This window comes from Plectrocnemia conspersa, unplaced genomic scaffold (genome assembly GCF_051122295.1).
Source record: "Plectrocnemia conspersa isolate PC_06_02 unplaced genomic scaffold, ASM5112229v1 ptg000008l, whole genome shotgun sequence".
Classification (NCBI taxonomy): Eukaryota; Metazoa; Arthropoda; class Insecta; order Trichoptera; family Polycentropodidae; genus Plectrocnemia; species Plectrocnemia conspersa.
The window spans coordinates 25,095,221-25,112,223 of record NW_028277172.1 but is presented as its reverse complement, the minus strand read 5'-3'; the positions used below and the strand labels follow the sequence as shown (position 1 = coordinate 25,112,223).

The following is a 17,003-nucleotide window of genomic DNA, read 5'->3' as shown; positions in this document are numbered from 1 at the left end:
ACTTGTGGATTATTGAGTATTTTATAATTGCTTTCTTCATTTTACTTGTTATATTCATAAAAAAAAAACGTTTAATAATTTGTGTGTGTAAAAGATATAATGATATTTTTCAATCTCATTGCCAGTTGTTCATTTTTACATAACGTATGTAAATCAGACGACCATGCTCTTGATGTTTAGTGATAAAAATTGTATACGTGCGGTTGTAATATTTGTGGATGTAACAAGTTATTTGCCGTGATCTCTAGTTTACGAATTTAGATACAATATTTGATTAACGTGTACCACCGTTCGTCGTCGTCGGACGACGGAGAAAATAATTATAATAAATTTGAAAATTATTTACGCCTAATTGCGCCGCCAATGTCTTGTATAAGTACTGCCACGACTTCCTTTCAAAAGTGTCAGTTCTCATTGTCTCGGCCGGACGTCTTCAGAGCACCAACACATCACTTATAAATGAACTAATCTTATAATTGATAAACTATTTTTTTAAATATCATTATTATCGCTAAAGAGCAAAAGTACAGTGGTACTGTAAAAATTGTAACGAATAAGTGAATAATTTTCTACGTGTATCGTAAACTATGTTCTAATCCGTGACTGAAATATATGGTTAATGTAGTCTAAGTACTATTCTTGGAACGGAAAACTATTTTACTGATTGCATTTTGACTTTTCGGGTTGTTAAATAATTTATTTTATTTATAAAAGGCTTGTAATGGTAATTACAATGTGTCAATAAAATTTAAAAATATACCATTTTTTGGTATATCGGTAAAATATATTATTGAATATAACCATTTTGATGAAGTCGGAAAATCATCATCTAGTAATTTTAATCTAAGAAAATAAATTGTACACGAAACAAAACAAACTTTTTAAAATTGAGAATATCAAAATTTTTATTTTTTTTATGTTTTAATTGGCTCTGCAGCTTCACGTTTATTTGATCGAATCGCCATTGACTCTAGCGATGAAGCAAAACTTTAAGAGCATACTAAAGCTCTTGCTCATGTGCCTTTTTATGATGATGTTGACGACTGTTACATTCAAATTGCTTCCCAGCAGTGTTTTTACTAATTTTAATATATTTCATCCACATGTTAGTACCATTTTTCTAATTAATAATCATTTTTAAATTAATAAAAGTATATATTATGTTTCACATTTTCAGTTAAAAGGCGTTAAAATAGACTGGCATAATTACGAAAAGATTCGTATGGATCAAGCTAAGACTGGTATGTTTATCTATAACTTAGTACTTCATTAATTATCAATTAAGGTAAATATTTAAATAGTTCGTGCCGTCGAATGGTCAGATCTATAAGAAAATTGAAAACTTAAAATAATTTAAATCTATTCATGGTAAATGGCAAACCTAACAGAGCACAAATCAGCTGTTAGCAGTCAAATTGGCTGTCGCTGGAAAAAGTGTTGTCAATTTGAAAAACAAACTTCTAAAAAAACACCCTTTATTTAAAAAAAACATGTGGTTAATGCCTTTGTAACAAGTTCTCTCTTCCGATGTGCGATGTAAACTTTCGTAACTGGTTGATGATAAAGTGTGAGTGATTTCTTTTTTCGTTGTTCAAGTGGTAATTATGGTTACCTTTGTAAATATCTGTAAAATATCATAGGTTTCGGCGAACATGGTGTACCGTTCCATGTATCTGAAGTAGAGAAACACTTAGAAGAAGATTTGTTCAAAGTGAACGGCTTTAATGCATTCTTAAGCGATAAGATATCTGTGGAACGTTCGATACCGGACATACGAAACTCTGGATGCAAGAACAAGAACTACACTGCTGAACTGCCAAACGTTAGCATCATAGTTGCTTTTCACGACGAGCATTGGAGTACTCTTTTGAGAACAGTTCATAGCGTCATCAATCGCACTCCGTCACATTTGATCAAAGAAATAATTTTAGTCGACGACTTCAGCTCTAAAGGTATGTATCAAATATTGACTTGTTTAAACATATGCGTCGATTGTTAATGATTGCTTAAATTGCAGACTTTTTGAAGGAGAAATTAGATAATTATGTACAAATAAACTTGAACAAAGTGCAAGTCATTCACTTGCAGAAGAAACAAGGATCGGTACTGGCTAGGTTAGCCGGTGCTAAAATGGCCACTGGCGACGTTTTGCTATTTCTGGATTCTCACACAGAAGTTAACGTAAATTGGCTACCTCCATTATTAGGTTAAAATAAAATTTATAATATTTTGGTTTAAAAATGAACTATTTAACTTATTTATTTCGATTTTTTATCTAGAACCGATAGCCGTAGATTACAAAACGTGCGTTTGTCCGTTAATTGACATCATAGCTTACGATACATTTGCATATAGAGCTCATGACGAAGGAGCTCGAGGTGTTTTCGATTGGGAATTTTCCTATAAAAGATTGCCATTGCTGCCCGAAGACATGAAGCATCCAACAGAACCATTTAGGTCTGCTAAGATTTAATGATATAATATATGCGAATCCTTTAGCATAAACTAAGTAACAGCTTTCAAAATCGCCTGATTAATCTCATTAAAATATAACACTTATACTCAATTATAATTTTAGGAATCCTGTAATGGCGGGCGAGATATATGCAATCTCAGCTCAATGGTTTTGGGAACTGGGTGGATACGATGAAGGTTTCGACCTTTGGGGTGGAGAAAAATTTGAGCTGAGCTTTAAGATTTGGCAATGCGGCGGCCAAATGTTCAACGCACCGTGCTCTAGAGTCGGACACGTTTATAAGAAGTTTCTGGTGTCTCCCAAACCTGGTCCTGGTGAACTTGTCGGCAAGGTAAAAAAATGCTAATTCGTTTCATTATCATATGTAATTTAATTATTTGGAATGTAAGGAAACATTTTAGTAGATTAAAATACCCGTCACGAATCAGAAACTTGCATTCGGGACTGCCATCTAAACGTCCGTTCGTAATCTGCTCAAGTGGCCAACGGCAATCTGTTTCAAAAAAATTATTCAATGGCTACACTTTTTTAATTGGGCGTTCCACCGAAAGAACCGAAGAGCAACATCTATTCAAAAAACATACAACCATAATTTTTGTACGTAAACAAATAAAGCTAGTTTGGTGCTTGAATTTTTTCCTGCTTGCAGAAGCTACCAATCGCCTGCAGACTTTTCGTTTTTGAGAAAATGACTTCAATGCTTCAAAGAGAAAAGATGAATTATATAAAATATTTTAATTGACAAAAACAGAACGAATAGTATATAAAGTTTTTAATGAAAAATGAAAAACATACAAGCAATGTAGAAATATGATAGTTAAAGCATTAAAAATAGACAAAAAATGGTATGAAAAGTCGATAGATGAAATAAAAAATGCAGTGATTAAGACTCAAAAATGAATTAATCCTACTCGGAGAAACGACAAAATAAATAAGGAAATTGATGGAAATATATATAAAGATTAGCATATAATATCAGAAAAATAAATACATACTACATTTAGAGTATAGAAAAGATTGTGAATTCAATAGCTCAGTTTAATAAATTAGTACAATACAATAATGAAACATTTTATGTGAAATTTCTTTAGAAGAAATTCACAGCATAATTTGTAAATTAAAGAAAGGTACCAGTACTGATGAAATGGATGTAAATATAATTAAAGAAACATGAGATATACTAGGAAGTATACCCCATACCTTGCTATACGGCCGCTCTTTATACGGCCTTTCGCTATAACGGCCCTCTTCAATTAAGGCACGTTTTCGATTTACGGCCTAAAATATTTCGCTATAACGGCAAAAAAACTTTTTTTCGATGTAGATTTTTTTTTAAATATAAAAATAGATTTAATTTGCATAATTTTAAAATGAAAGGTGAAGCAGCTAGCGCCGATGAGGCCGCATCTAAGGAATATCCCAACATTTTAAAGGGAATTATTGAAAGAGGTGGTCATAAACCTGAACAAGTGTTTAACGTAGACGAAACAGGGCTTTATTGGAAGAGAATGCCTGATTGCACGTACATTTCAAAAACCGAAAAATCTGCGCCTGGTTGTCTAAGGTGTCTAAAGAACGATTAACTTTGCTACTTGGTGCAAATACCGCGGGTGATTTTAAGCTAAAACCACTTTTAATATATTTGTCCGAAAATCCAAGGCCTCTTAAAGGACTAAATAAAAATCAATTACCCGTCATATGGAGATCCAACAAGAAATCTTGGATGACTAAAGCTACTTTAGAGGATTGGTTCAAAAATCACTTTTGCACAGAAGTGAAAAAATATTTGCGTGACAATAACTACAACAAGGCTTTGCTAATTTTGGATAATGCACCAGGGCATCCTACTAATTTATCCGAACTATCTGAAGATGTCATGATTGAGTACCTTCCGAAAAATACAACAGCTCTGATCCAACCAATGGATCAGGGTGCAATAGCCACTTTTAAGGCATATTACCTACGCCGAACTTTCCGACAACTTATAAGGGAAACCGATGGTAAATCTTCAATTAAAACATTTTGGAAAAACTATAACATCAAGGACGCTGTTGACAGCATCAGTGAATCATGGAAGGAATTAAAATTAACAACAATGAACCATGTTTGGAAAAAAATATGGCCAGAATGTGTAAAAAGTACTGATGCAGAAGTTAATTGTCTTCCTGAAATTAGGCAAAACATTTTGGATCTAGCACATGATCTCGACTTTGAAGGTTTGAACGAACGTGATGTGCTTGATCTACTTGAAGTTGATAGGGAACCCCTTTCATATAAGGAACTCATTCAGTTGCAAGCAGAACCGGCATTTGATGAAGAGACAGAGCCTGTTGTATCCAAACAGCTAACATAAAAAAAATTGTCAAAAGCTTTTTCCTATTTCGAACAAGGAATAAACATCTTTCTTGAAAACGATCGTGACGTCGAACGTAGCGCTAAAGTTTCTCGAGGAATTAACTCAGCCAATAGCTGTTATTAATCACTGAAGAACGAAAGAGACAAAAAGGCAAGACAAACAACGTTGGACAATTTTTTTAAGCCAGGCCCATCCTTACCAGCGAAAAATGAGAACGACAGTGATCTGCAGGTTACCATTTCTTCATCGTCTTCAGATTAAAGCCATTTTTAAAAAAAATATGTATGTATTCATACACATATTTTATGTAACATGAAGTTATTTCATTTTTGTTTATGGATTATTGTTGGTTTTTGGAGTCTGTTATTATTTTATGTACAAATGTATGTACTTGTTATGTATGTACTTTTGATTTAAATGAAATAAAAAGATAAAATGCATTTTAAATGATAAACCATGTTACATATTTAACAAATTTGGAACCGATCCCATTGAATTTGTATGAATTTGTATTAGAATAATTGATTCGTTATACAGCTTTTCGCTTAGCGGCCAAGTTTCGTGGAACGTATCTAGGCCGTAAAGAGAGGTATGGGTGTATTACATTATTTAGTAAATAATGAAAACTCCGAAAGAGAATTACTTGATACTTTAAAGATTGCTACAATTATACCCAAACCTAAAATAAAAAATATTAAAATGAGCAAGGAAATGAAACTAACTAACATGTTGCCGTGTATGAAAAGGGTGATGGAAGAAGTAGTCATCAAACCATTAAAGGATTTATTTCACAAAACATTATGTGTGAACAACAATCGGGATTCAGAGAAAAATATAGTGGTGATAGACAAGGACACGAAAAAAATTATTGGAGCAGTTTTCTTGAATTTCAAAAGAGCTTTCGAAATAATAGACAGAAGTATAATGTTAAAGAAATTAGAGATTATAGGTATAAGTGAAATAATTTGAAGATGATTTGATAATTATTTAAAAAATAATTAACATTATAAACTATTTTTTATTATGAATAAATTACATTTACCACAGATTTAGATAATACTACTAGATTAATTTGGTTTCTTTGTTGATTTTTTAAAGCGTATGATATTTTACAATATTTTTTTGTTATAGAACAATGTACGTGTAGCTGAAGTATGGATGGACGAATACAAAGAATATTTATATGATAGAAAGCCTCACTATCGACAGATAAATATTGGTGATTTGACGGCACAAAAAAATATTAGAGGAAAGCTGAATTGTAAACCTTTCAAGTGGTTTATGAAAGAAGTGGCTTTCGATATACCAAAGGCATTTCCTCCTACTGAACCGGAAAATTTTGCTAGTGGAGAGGTATAGTTTTATCATTTGAAATATAAAGTTTACACAATTTTAAATGTCTTAGTATCCACAATAGAACAAACTTATCTATTCATCTTATGATTTTTTACAATTGAGTTTACAAGCTTAGATAAAAATTAACCAGTTTTAAAATTATTTTAAAATATGAATATGACGTAGATTATAATTTTCATGTTTACTGTTTAATGATAAGCGTTATAGTAAATGCGTGATCGAGATTAATATATAATGAAAGTAGGAAAAAAATAGCATAACTTCGTCTTAAAAGAAAGTGATACATAAATTATATAATTTTGTTATACATAATGGCATTTAATCTAATATTATAAAATCTTTAATATGCTCGAATATAAATAATCAACTAAACAATTAATATTTCAGATTCGTAGTGTGGCAGCCCCTCACTTGTGTGTTGATACTAAAAAATATAATGGCAATATAAGATTCGGAGTATCGCTTTGTATGATTGATCCGAATGTGGATCGAACGATGCAAGATGAACAACTCTTCCAGCTGGGTTGGATGAAAGATATTCGGTAAGTTTATACCATACATAATTTTTGCCACGAATTTATTATTCTGATATTTATTTATAGACCTAAAGGGCGAAATATGTGTTGGGATGTCGTAACTCCTTACGATAAAGCACCTTTAGTCCTATTCAACTGCCACGGATACGGTGGAAATCAATTATGGCGGTATAAACCGGTAAGATCTCAGCGATTTAATAATATTGATTGAAATTAATTTTTGTATATATTTCCAGGTTGAAAAGTGGTTAGTTCACGGCAGTAATTCGAGATGCTTGGACTTGGATGTGAAGGACAAGTCTATATACGTTACGCGATGTGATGAAAACTCAATGACTCAAAAGTGGAAAATAGAACACGTGAACATAATGCAGTTGGAAAAGTGGGATAACGCTAAAGATAAAGTGGATTTATAAAGTAATGATATCATATTTTAGTTGTATGTCAGAACTCATCTGGCTTATTTACATATGTTTTCAAAGATTGATGGGTCAAAGCATTGATCGATACGTTTGCAATATTCATTGACAAATTGTGATTGATGTATGTTATTATTAATTTAAAATATTAATTTACATATATATATATTAGTAACTTAAAAAGTCCATCGCGTTTAGAATCTCCAATCCTCAAATTCCAATTTGACAATCATGCAAATATTGATATATGCAGAGGGATGAGTATTTTTTAAACGAGGGGTCAAACAAAGACACGCGTCGATTATTGCGCACCTGTTGGGTTACATCATTTACCCTCGGTCACGACAGGGTTACCTTTAATATCACCCCACCGTGTTATTGATGCTATATAAACTAATAGATGGAATGAACCACCGAACGAACGACCTTGTTCAACTTTTGTCAGAATCATTATATCACGAATGGTGTAGGTATAATGATTGTAATATAAAGGAAACATTGTTTTAGATTATAAAACTTTTTAATGGCGCGTGTGTGGTTTTATAGATTGATTAAAATACAAAGTTATAATGTAAATATACTTTTATATTTAAAAAATATTTCGTAACAATCGCAGCGATACGTTTAGATTATAAAGTATTTATTTTTAATAATCAAAAATCACGCATTTAGAAAAACTAGAAACTTTAAACACATCTATCAGCCATCTCATACCAAATTCATGTTTTATATTAAGATTATCTTTAGAAAATCAACGCTTTATTATTTCTTCAAATTGCACACACCTTTTAAGTTACATGTTCAAATATGCAATTGAAAATTGAAGCGTTTTTCATTTTTAATTTTCTACCCATTAATAGTCGCCTGTAATTGCAAAGTAATGACCGTCATAAAATCTTATTTCCACATACATTCATGGGTAGTGTGTTTAATGGCAAAGTGACGGTGTGGGATGAGGTGTGCATGTAACGCGGTGTACGTGTTGTTCAAATGGAATCACAGGTGCCCTTTCCCAGGACCCGGCGCCGCCCATGACCACCCCTGATCAAGGGACGGATTGGACACTGAAAACTAATATAATGTACACATAAAAGGACCGGAATAGCATAATCCGAAATATTAAGAAATGAGTGACTGGCCAACGTTTGCTTACCCCCCCCCTCTCATAAAGGCTAAAATGAATTCCCTCGTTTTAAACCAGAAAATATTTTTAAAAATAATTTCAGTGACACCATAACAGAATACATTTTTACCAGTGAAAATATAGCTTATCTGGCATGTGCTTAGGGCTTCCGACCCAGGTACCCAGTTACCGGTACGTTTTAAAAATAATCGAATACCCTTGTTATTTTTGACGGGTAGAGTACGCTCGGTATAAGGATGCCGGTTTGTTATTGTGTGCGTGTACAAGTATATGAGAGAGAGAAGCGATGTAGCGTGTACTTCGTTGTCTCGCTTTCTCTTTTAAGGACAGTCGCTGATTCGTCAACGCTGGTATTTGTCATTAAAGTACAGTGTGGCACAGAAGTTCGATCTTCTCTAGTGATTTATTTTAAATAATTTTGTGTTGATATTGGTTTAACCCAGATATGCCCACTGTCCCATGGGTAGGTCACTAAGCTCGTGCCACTGTTTTTTATTTATAAATGAAATTTTAAGAGAACAAAATTTCTTGGGCATATCTGGGTTAATTGATATCAAAGCTTCAAATATACACTGTAAGTTATTTGTTCTCTTACCCGTGGATTAAAATATTTTAAATATTTTTCCATTAATCCGTACGTTGTTGGTTTTTTTACACTATTCCCTGTAAGGCTTAAAAAAGTTATTATTCTTATCGTTGCGCCAATGATATTTTTTTAATTTATTCTATGGATTCTAATGATTTAATAGAGTCGTAGAGCCATTAAACAATCTGCGAATAACTTCTTTCCCCATTTTATATCTTTTTGCTTTTGAAGAATAGCTTAAGACTTCATTATTTTTTTGACTAGTGAAAGATTTTGAATTTTGCAAATATTTAATTAATGACATCAATGTCTGGTTTCTTCGATTATATAATATATGTTTAATTGTCCGTTGAAATTTCCAACTTAGCTCAGATGTATGTATGTTAAATAAACATATATTTTCTTTTAAAATAAAAAAATTAAATATTCTGAGCGAAATTGTTTTGAGCCACACAGTTCACGCTCACAATAACAAACCGGAATACTTATCCCGAGCGTACTCTATCCGATTATTTTAATTTTAATATAATACTTGATTTCTTCATATGAATTATGTATATTTTCACAATGAAATGTGTATTAAATAGGCGATTTTCAAGATTCAACATTAAAAAAAAATTCACCACTTTTACACTGAGCTCGGTATTGAATACAGTAGATCCCCCAATAACACGGTAAAATGGGAACGTGCTATTTGGGTGCGTGTAGTTGGGGGACTAGAAAATACTCATGCATTTTTTCGTTTATGTTGCGTAAAATCAACACAAAACAAACTTCGTAATGGATTTTTATTTTCGTTGAATTTATGCGGCACTTTTTTTGCTTTGAAGTGGTCCAGAACTAACGTTTAACTTTTGTTCAAAAGAAAGTCCATGCTTTTCTTCATTTTTAAGGCTCTTGACTCAAGCACTACTATCGTACCGTACCTTTCTTAACAGTACCCATAAGCATCGTTTAAAATTTTGTCGCGTCTTTTTTAATCATCAACGAAGTTGAAGTGAAATTCTTTGAGGGACTTGCGCTTATACTTATAGCCTGTTAAGGGTCTGAATGAAACAGTAATTTTATTTATGAATACAAATATATTTTTAAAAACTTAAATTATACGGATGCGCTTTCAAAGTAATCATGATTTATTTTATGTTCTAATTTGTAAAGCCATCCTCTGGACACGTCACAAGTCATTCTCATTAAGCGTTAATTGTCCGGCAGTAGCTAAGAGACTGAGAGAGTACGCGATCTGCGTCGCGTCGCTTGGCACTCCATCTGGCGGCTATTGCGTCTGACGCATGTTCGCCCATGCTGCCGCCAAAATTAAATGTATATTGTGCTAATAAAATTGTATTTCGCTCTGTTATTGGTACTTTATAATTGTTGATTAAAAGTATTTTTCAAATAAATTTCTTAGCTCAGCTCTTTCTGCAACTCTAACATCCGTTTTAAACTCATACAAAAAAGCCATCCTAAATTCTACAGCTTAATTTCAGCAAAATAATAACAAAAACGTATTCGATGTTACCAAAATAGCACAATAAAGTAATAATAACATTTATTAAAAAATATATAGTGTATTATATAAAATATTACAAATTTCCAATCCGTGCCTTAATCGACACTATTCGAACGTTGGTGACCTGACCGTGCGACGTGCATACATAATCTATGGATAACTGCTAAAACAAATGACGGTTCACATATAACATCACCAAGGGACATCATAACTCATTTTTGACAATAAAATATCGATAAATGTACCAATTTTATTTGATAACAAAAATAATCATCATATAATATAATACATATCTAATAACATTTTCATCATAAGTAATTTATATAATATTAAATGATTTACTTATTATTCAATACATCCATCATATTATATATTTATATAATATTATTTAACTAATGTTTTTTTAAGATAAGAAAATAAGTATTTTCATTCTTCCCTACATGCAATAAAACAAAGTAACCAAGACAAACAATCCTGGACAAATATTGGCGATGACCACGACACTTGATTGTACACCGTGGCCCGCCCAATTGTGAATAATGTATTTTAACTGCCGGTGTAACCGTGGTAGGACAGGGTGGTTTATGGGTCGACACCCCTGACCCCACGATAATAGCTTTGTGAATTTCAACATTTGATTGCTTGTCTTTTCTACGTATGAACAGATAATACGCTACATAAGTGTGTTTATATATATTTAAAACTCACCTATGTATATATACATAAAAAATGTGAACATACACGCATGGCTCATTAGAATGGACAAGGATGACTTAAATATTTGTATAAAATTATTTTTATTTCTGGAATAATATTACTTTAATTACCAACATATTTTTAGTATCTATGTATTTTTTTATGAAATTGATCAAATTAGCTTTAGTAGCAAATAAAAAAATAAAATTTCGTCCATGCATTGTATTTAAATGCATATTTATTATATATTATTAAAATTCCATATTATACAGGCTAATCCAATTCGAGTTCCTATGTTGGCAGCACTGTAAATCAGACAGCTGTCAATAATCACGCAAGTTCAAATCATCACGTGTTAATTTGCAACAACGCATTTACGAAATGGATCGCTTAACCAACGCTCAACGCGTTAAAAATTTTAGATTGTTCTACAGAAAACAATTCTGTACGAACTGTGTATCGAAATTTACGGTGAGATTATGATAAATTTCATCGTCCTACTGAGCGAAAAATTTGCAGCGTAGTAAACAAAATTAGAAGTTACTAGAAACGTTGGATATAGGGTAAGCCCTATGCATCATTGTGGTGCTCGTTCAGACGAGAATATTGCTGCTGTAAGTGTGGCCAAAGAACCAGAATTACCGATTCGCAGAAAAATCTAAAAGCACAAGAACTGAACCCAAATACCATAGATAGCGAAAAATTTAGGCAGATTCGGTGATAAAGTAGCTGGAATTTGATGCTGATTTAAAAAAAAACTTCCCTGAAAAGCCTTTTTCCACCTATTTGTCAATGTTAATAAGCAAAATTGCCACATATGGGCAAAGAAAATTTTCATGTGATTCATGAGAGAGCATTATATGCTCAAAAGGTGACTATTTGGTGCGTATTGTGGTCAGGTGGCGTCATTGAGTCTTACTTTTTTTTGTGAAAAAGAGAGGTAGGACTGTAACAGTCAACGGTGAGCGCTAAAGGCGCATGATAACTGATTATTATTGGCACCTAATCGAATATATTGATGTGGAAGACATGTAGTTCTAACAAGACGGCGCAACTTGCCATACATCGTGTGCAACGTTGGATGTTTTGCATGAAAAATTCTCAGATTGCAGTATTTCACGTTCTGGTGACTTCGACTGGCCGCCAAGATCATGTGATTTAACGCCGTTGGATTTTTTTATAGGGTTTCGCTAAGAGTCCTATCTACGCCAACACACCCAAAACGTTGGAGCACCTAAAAACCAACATCCGCCAAGTTATAGCCGAGATACCGCTCGAAATGTACTTACCACTAAAAAGTAATCGAAAGGATCGGCTGCTGAAAAAGGTCAATATGCAGCAGTTTTATTAATAATATTTTTAATAATTAAAGAAATATATCAAATGTTGAAATAATAAAAAATATGAAAAATTGAACCAAGAAAATACATAATCCGTAATCCCAATTACATTAAAATAGCATTAAAATATTTTCATAGTGCCATCTATTAAAATTGTCTAATATGGATCGTTTGTTTGAAAGTTTGTTTAAGCTTTCGTTTATTCCAAGTCGGAAGCGAAGTGGTGGCTTTAAATAAAGGTCGTATCTGGAGTGTGAGATGGTAGAAAATTACAATAAAAAAAATTAGTACGGCTGTATTATGACTTATATACTCTTTAGAATTGGAGAAAGTCTTAGCGTGCTTTATTCTTGCGTAGGGCCCCTGCTCTTAATTATAAAAAAATGTACGTTTGGTTAAAACCCCCTCATTAAAAATAAATAATTTAAATCCAACGTTTCTTTTTACCATTTTAAAACCAATTTTCTAATAAAAAAACACCTCCCTTCACCAAGCGTCAGGGATATTAACAGTTTTGAGCAATGCTAAACAGTAGATCTTGAGTCGTCGATCTGTCTTGCGGTGACTTTAATTTTTTGTTACAAGAGTTTCATTTTTTCAGGCCCGATGACGCAAATTTCTTGCCGTTGTTAAAGAATCAAAACATGATTTACATCTTTAAGTCGAAAGCTCGGCGTTGGATCGTCTGCGAAAAGAGTTAAAAAACAAAGTGTCCATTTTTTCTTAATTAGTACTCGTAGACAACATAATAAAGGATCAGCGTATAAAGTATTTTTAGAAGAACCTGAAATTAATAAAAATTGATAAAAAAAACTTCGTATTCTTTAAATCACGAAATATGCATAATTAATCATAAACGTCAACAACTTAAGTTATACCAATAGCTACTATTCATTCTATTGATTCAAAGAAAATATTCCGACTCTTGAATCCTTGTATTTTTTCGCAAAATTCGCAAGCATGTATCAATATTCATCAATATATTACAGCATAAACTAAGCAATAAAGCATTCAGTTGGACTTTGAATATATTTGCATTCTTTTTTCAGTCTTTTTTATTACCAATTAATATTAAAAAATAATGGCAATACCGGTATTGTTTCAAACCCTAACTGGAATAAATAAACTTTTCTTTTAGAAATATATCTATTTATTTAAATGAAAAAGAAATCGAAAATTTTCGCCGCAGCCTGTATAGCGAATTAACCATTAGCCTCCACAGAAAATTACCCTAATCATGGGATATAATCGCACGGTCGACATGTGAAAAGCCACACGAGCGTCATAACGTGTAAAAGTCGACGTTTATTACGGCGGTCAATTATGTCATCGCCCAATCGCGACGTTCGGGGGCGTATCCTATGAATTTATAGACCAATCACAACCCAGAGGTTGACCAATAGGGTACGTAACTATAGCGGATACTTTTCGCGGCTTCATTAGAATCACTTCCGCAGTTTCCGGCGTGACGTCGCGGGCTTTTGATGGTAATTTTGCCCCTCAGTGCAACGATTTGTGGCCATTGACTAATATTTTATTAAAAGGAGAACATCTATTGTGTTATTGTTTAATGTGATTAAAATTCTGTTGGATTCATGAAAAACTTTTTGGGGTAATTTTTCATAATGTGTAAGATTTATAAATAAGGGTGGTTCAATTATAAAATTAAAATGGGGGCTCCAACGCTGCCGCCTTTACATCTTCTACCGGGATGCGGTCACTTATTTCTACCTCCAGGTAAAAATAAATATTTATTGCTCTAATTTATATTAGTATAATATGTTATTACTAGTGTTTTAATATATGAAGTACACTGTGTTTTATACCTGCACGTTAAATTTTCTTACCGAGAACAAAAACAGGTTTGATGAACAAATTTAAAACAAACAACTATGTTTACAATATTTTGTAAACATAGTAGTTGCTGGCAATAACACACATGAATCTTGAATCTTCTCCTTCACTTTTCGGTTAGTTGCCGAAATCCTTCGAAATTGGACGTGTATATTTCGGTTTGATGATTTTTCGGGAAAGGATTATTCCGAACATAGATTTTGCGAACAAAAACTTTCCGGACACTGATTATTCTGGACAAAAATATATTTTTATATTTTATTAAAAAATGAATCAAGATAAACATTTGGTTAGAATTTTTAACTACCGATCTCGAGTTCGTTTTAATTATTTTTTTGTCTAAATCCAAGACATATTTTATTTTGAAAAAGTAATAAAACGTTTTTCACTAAGTTTTTTTCTCCTATTACAATCTAACTGTCAACGCAGTTAATAAGTAATATTTTTATTTTTGTTGTTATCCTTACCGATATTGCTATGGACTTCTAATTTAAAAGGGCTAAACAAAGTATATTCATACCGAATTTTGGTCAATAAGAGAGTGCAAAAAACAATTATCACTTCTCAGAAAGCAAAAATTCACGTCAAAAGCAATAAAATCGTGACGGCGCCGTCGCAGTAGGAACGTTCGGTAACGAGCGTTCCCACTGCGACGGCCCCTGGAAAAAGCTGAAATTACGTTCCTGGTGTATACCTATACTTTTAATGATAACAAATTATGAAAAATATAATCAATAGTAAATTTAAATTTATATTTAAATTAAAGTGACTTTTTCTTAAATCTATTTTAATTTTCAACGAAAACATTCATGCAATAACATTTTATAGTTCAACTTCTTTTGATTAACTTATGCACCATTGACTGTGTAGCTATAAATATAAAAAGAAGATTTTTTCATCTGACTAAAAGTACCATTAACTATTTTTTTTCAAAAATGGACTTATTCCATTTTCAAAAAAAAGGCTCATATATTTATTTTGAATTATGATTTCACCGTTTCTCAGATTTTCAGTCTGGTTTTTAATATATACTAATAGGTATTCCTTATGATTGATTTACTCAGTTGATACTGATTTACCCAGTTGATACTGATATATTTGATTTTTTAAGAGCTTTTAAACGATTATTACTGTACAAGATTAAATATATTTTTACGGAAAAATGTAGGTGGGATAATTTAAAATGGACGATGAAATGTTTCTCAATACTTGTTCTTAATTTTTTTGGCACGAGATCCAAACTGTGTATTAGTTAGTAACATTGTTTTTTATTATTGGAAACACTGTCTAAAAATCGTGTAATTTTAAGTAGTACTTTCAGTGCCTCATTTACTAAAGTATTTTGCTTTTTAATTTATTTGAAATACAAACGTATACTAACACGTAATGTTTTTAAACGATAAAGAAAATTGACACACTGTTAGACTTGTTTATTTCAATAAATAGTTAGTTATTTAAGTTAAGCAGTACGAAATATTAAGATAAGTTTTATTAAACCATACTATAAAAATAAATATAAAAATGCTATTGTGAAAGCACAATAGCATTTTTTTAAAATACACGATTCGTTCAAATGTAGCTATCTAGCTCAAATACATTTTTTCAGAAATCAATAAAAATAAAAATCAGTCAATGATTAATATTTTTATTATTTACTGAACTAATAAATATATTGAAATGTACCATTTAAAATCTCAGTTCAATCTTTTTTTTTATACCAAACTTTGTATATCATATTATATTCAATATTTTTATAGTATTTCACATTGATGGGATTACACAATATTTTTTCAGAAAGAAATTTGAATTACCATTTATTAGATATGTAATGAAGTTCTCAATTATGAAATATATTTTTTTCATATTATTCCTAATAAAGATAATGCGTTTTGCTTCATTCAATTTAAAATGTCAGTGATCTGAAACTTTAAATACATCTCTCATAACATTATTCTAATCATAAAATTATAGATCCTTCCCCAATTTCTGTCTCGAACCAGCATTATAAAAGACATGACACATGGTCAGAAAGTGAGAGACGCAGAAGAAACGTATAGAGACGAGACATGACACTACATCGGCACGAAACACATCAGCAGATCGTCCATCATTATCGCAAAAACACATCATGACATTCTTAGCCACTCCACCGATATCACAGCCGATAATAATACAACTCGATACGCCAGCATAGACTCTCCGACTTCCAAGACCTGTCATTTCAAATCCACTGTCTGATATCGGCATCTACATTTCTCTATACATGTAAAAATGTATATATATTTATAAATGAAACCGCTACCAGCTTTTCTGAAATTTATTTGGCTGTAAAATCACACCTCTTTGGCCTCAAAATCTGAAAATATATTATTTAAACTAAAAAGATTTTATTTATAGCAGTAAAAATATTTATATTTTTCCATCGGAATAGTGTAGTTCATACAGTTTTGACTGGTAAAACAGAGGCCGCGGGTTCGAGCTACAGCAGCTGACTCAATTTTTATTTATAAAAATGCACTATTTATAAAAATTGGCTATAGCTGAAAAAGTGATATCTGTTGAATATAAATTTAATATACATCATTTATAATTAATTATATAGATGGCACCTACACCTAAGCTGAAAACTCAGGTGTGTTGAATATTATTTTGTCATACATACATTTATTATATATATTTTTGGGGATTTCATTAACCTTAAGATGTTTTTACCATTGGAAAAATATTTTA

General features: G+C 31.8%; 1 protein-coding gene across 6 annotated transcripts; it reads left to right on the top strand.

Moving 5' to 3' along the window:
• The first annotated feature begins 397 nt into the window (after nt 1–397).
• LOC148233547 (polypeptide N-acetylgalactosaminyltransferase-like 6) lies at nt 398–10,280 on the top strand. 6 transcript variants are annotated; one of them, XM_088190947.1, is made up of 12 exons: nt 398–1,105; nt 1,178–1,241; nt 1,302–1,567; nt 1,641–1,952; nt 2,018–2,206; nt 2,280–2,457; nt 2,579–2,807; nt 5,964–6,185; nt 6,576–6,730; nt 6,791–6,902; nt 6,961–7,141; nt 10,086–10,273. In XM_088190947.1, the coding sequence occupies exons 3-11, from the start codon at nt 1,528–1,530 to the stop codon at nt 7,138–7,140; spliced, it is 1,617 nt and encodes a 538-aa protein (XP_088047073.1). In that variant the 5' UTR covers nt 398–1,105; nt 1,178–1,241; nt 1,302–1,527; the 3' UTR covers nt 7,141; nt 10,086–10,273. The 6 variants fall into 6 exon arrangements, with proteins under 6 accessions (XP_088047073.1, XP_088047072.1, XP_088047068.1 ...); XM_088190946.1 differs by having other exon boundaries at nt 10,032–10,273; XM_088190942.1 differs by lacking the exon at nt 1,302–1,567 and having other exon boundaries at nt 10,032–10,280.
• The last annotated feature ends 6,723 nt before the right edge of the window (nt 10,281–17,003 follow it).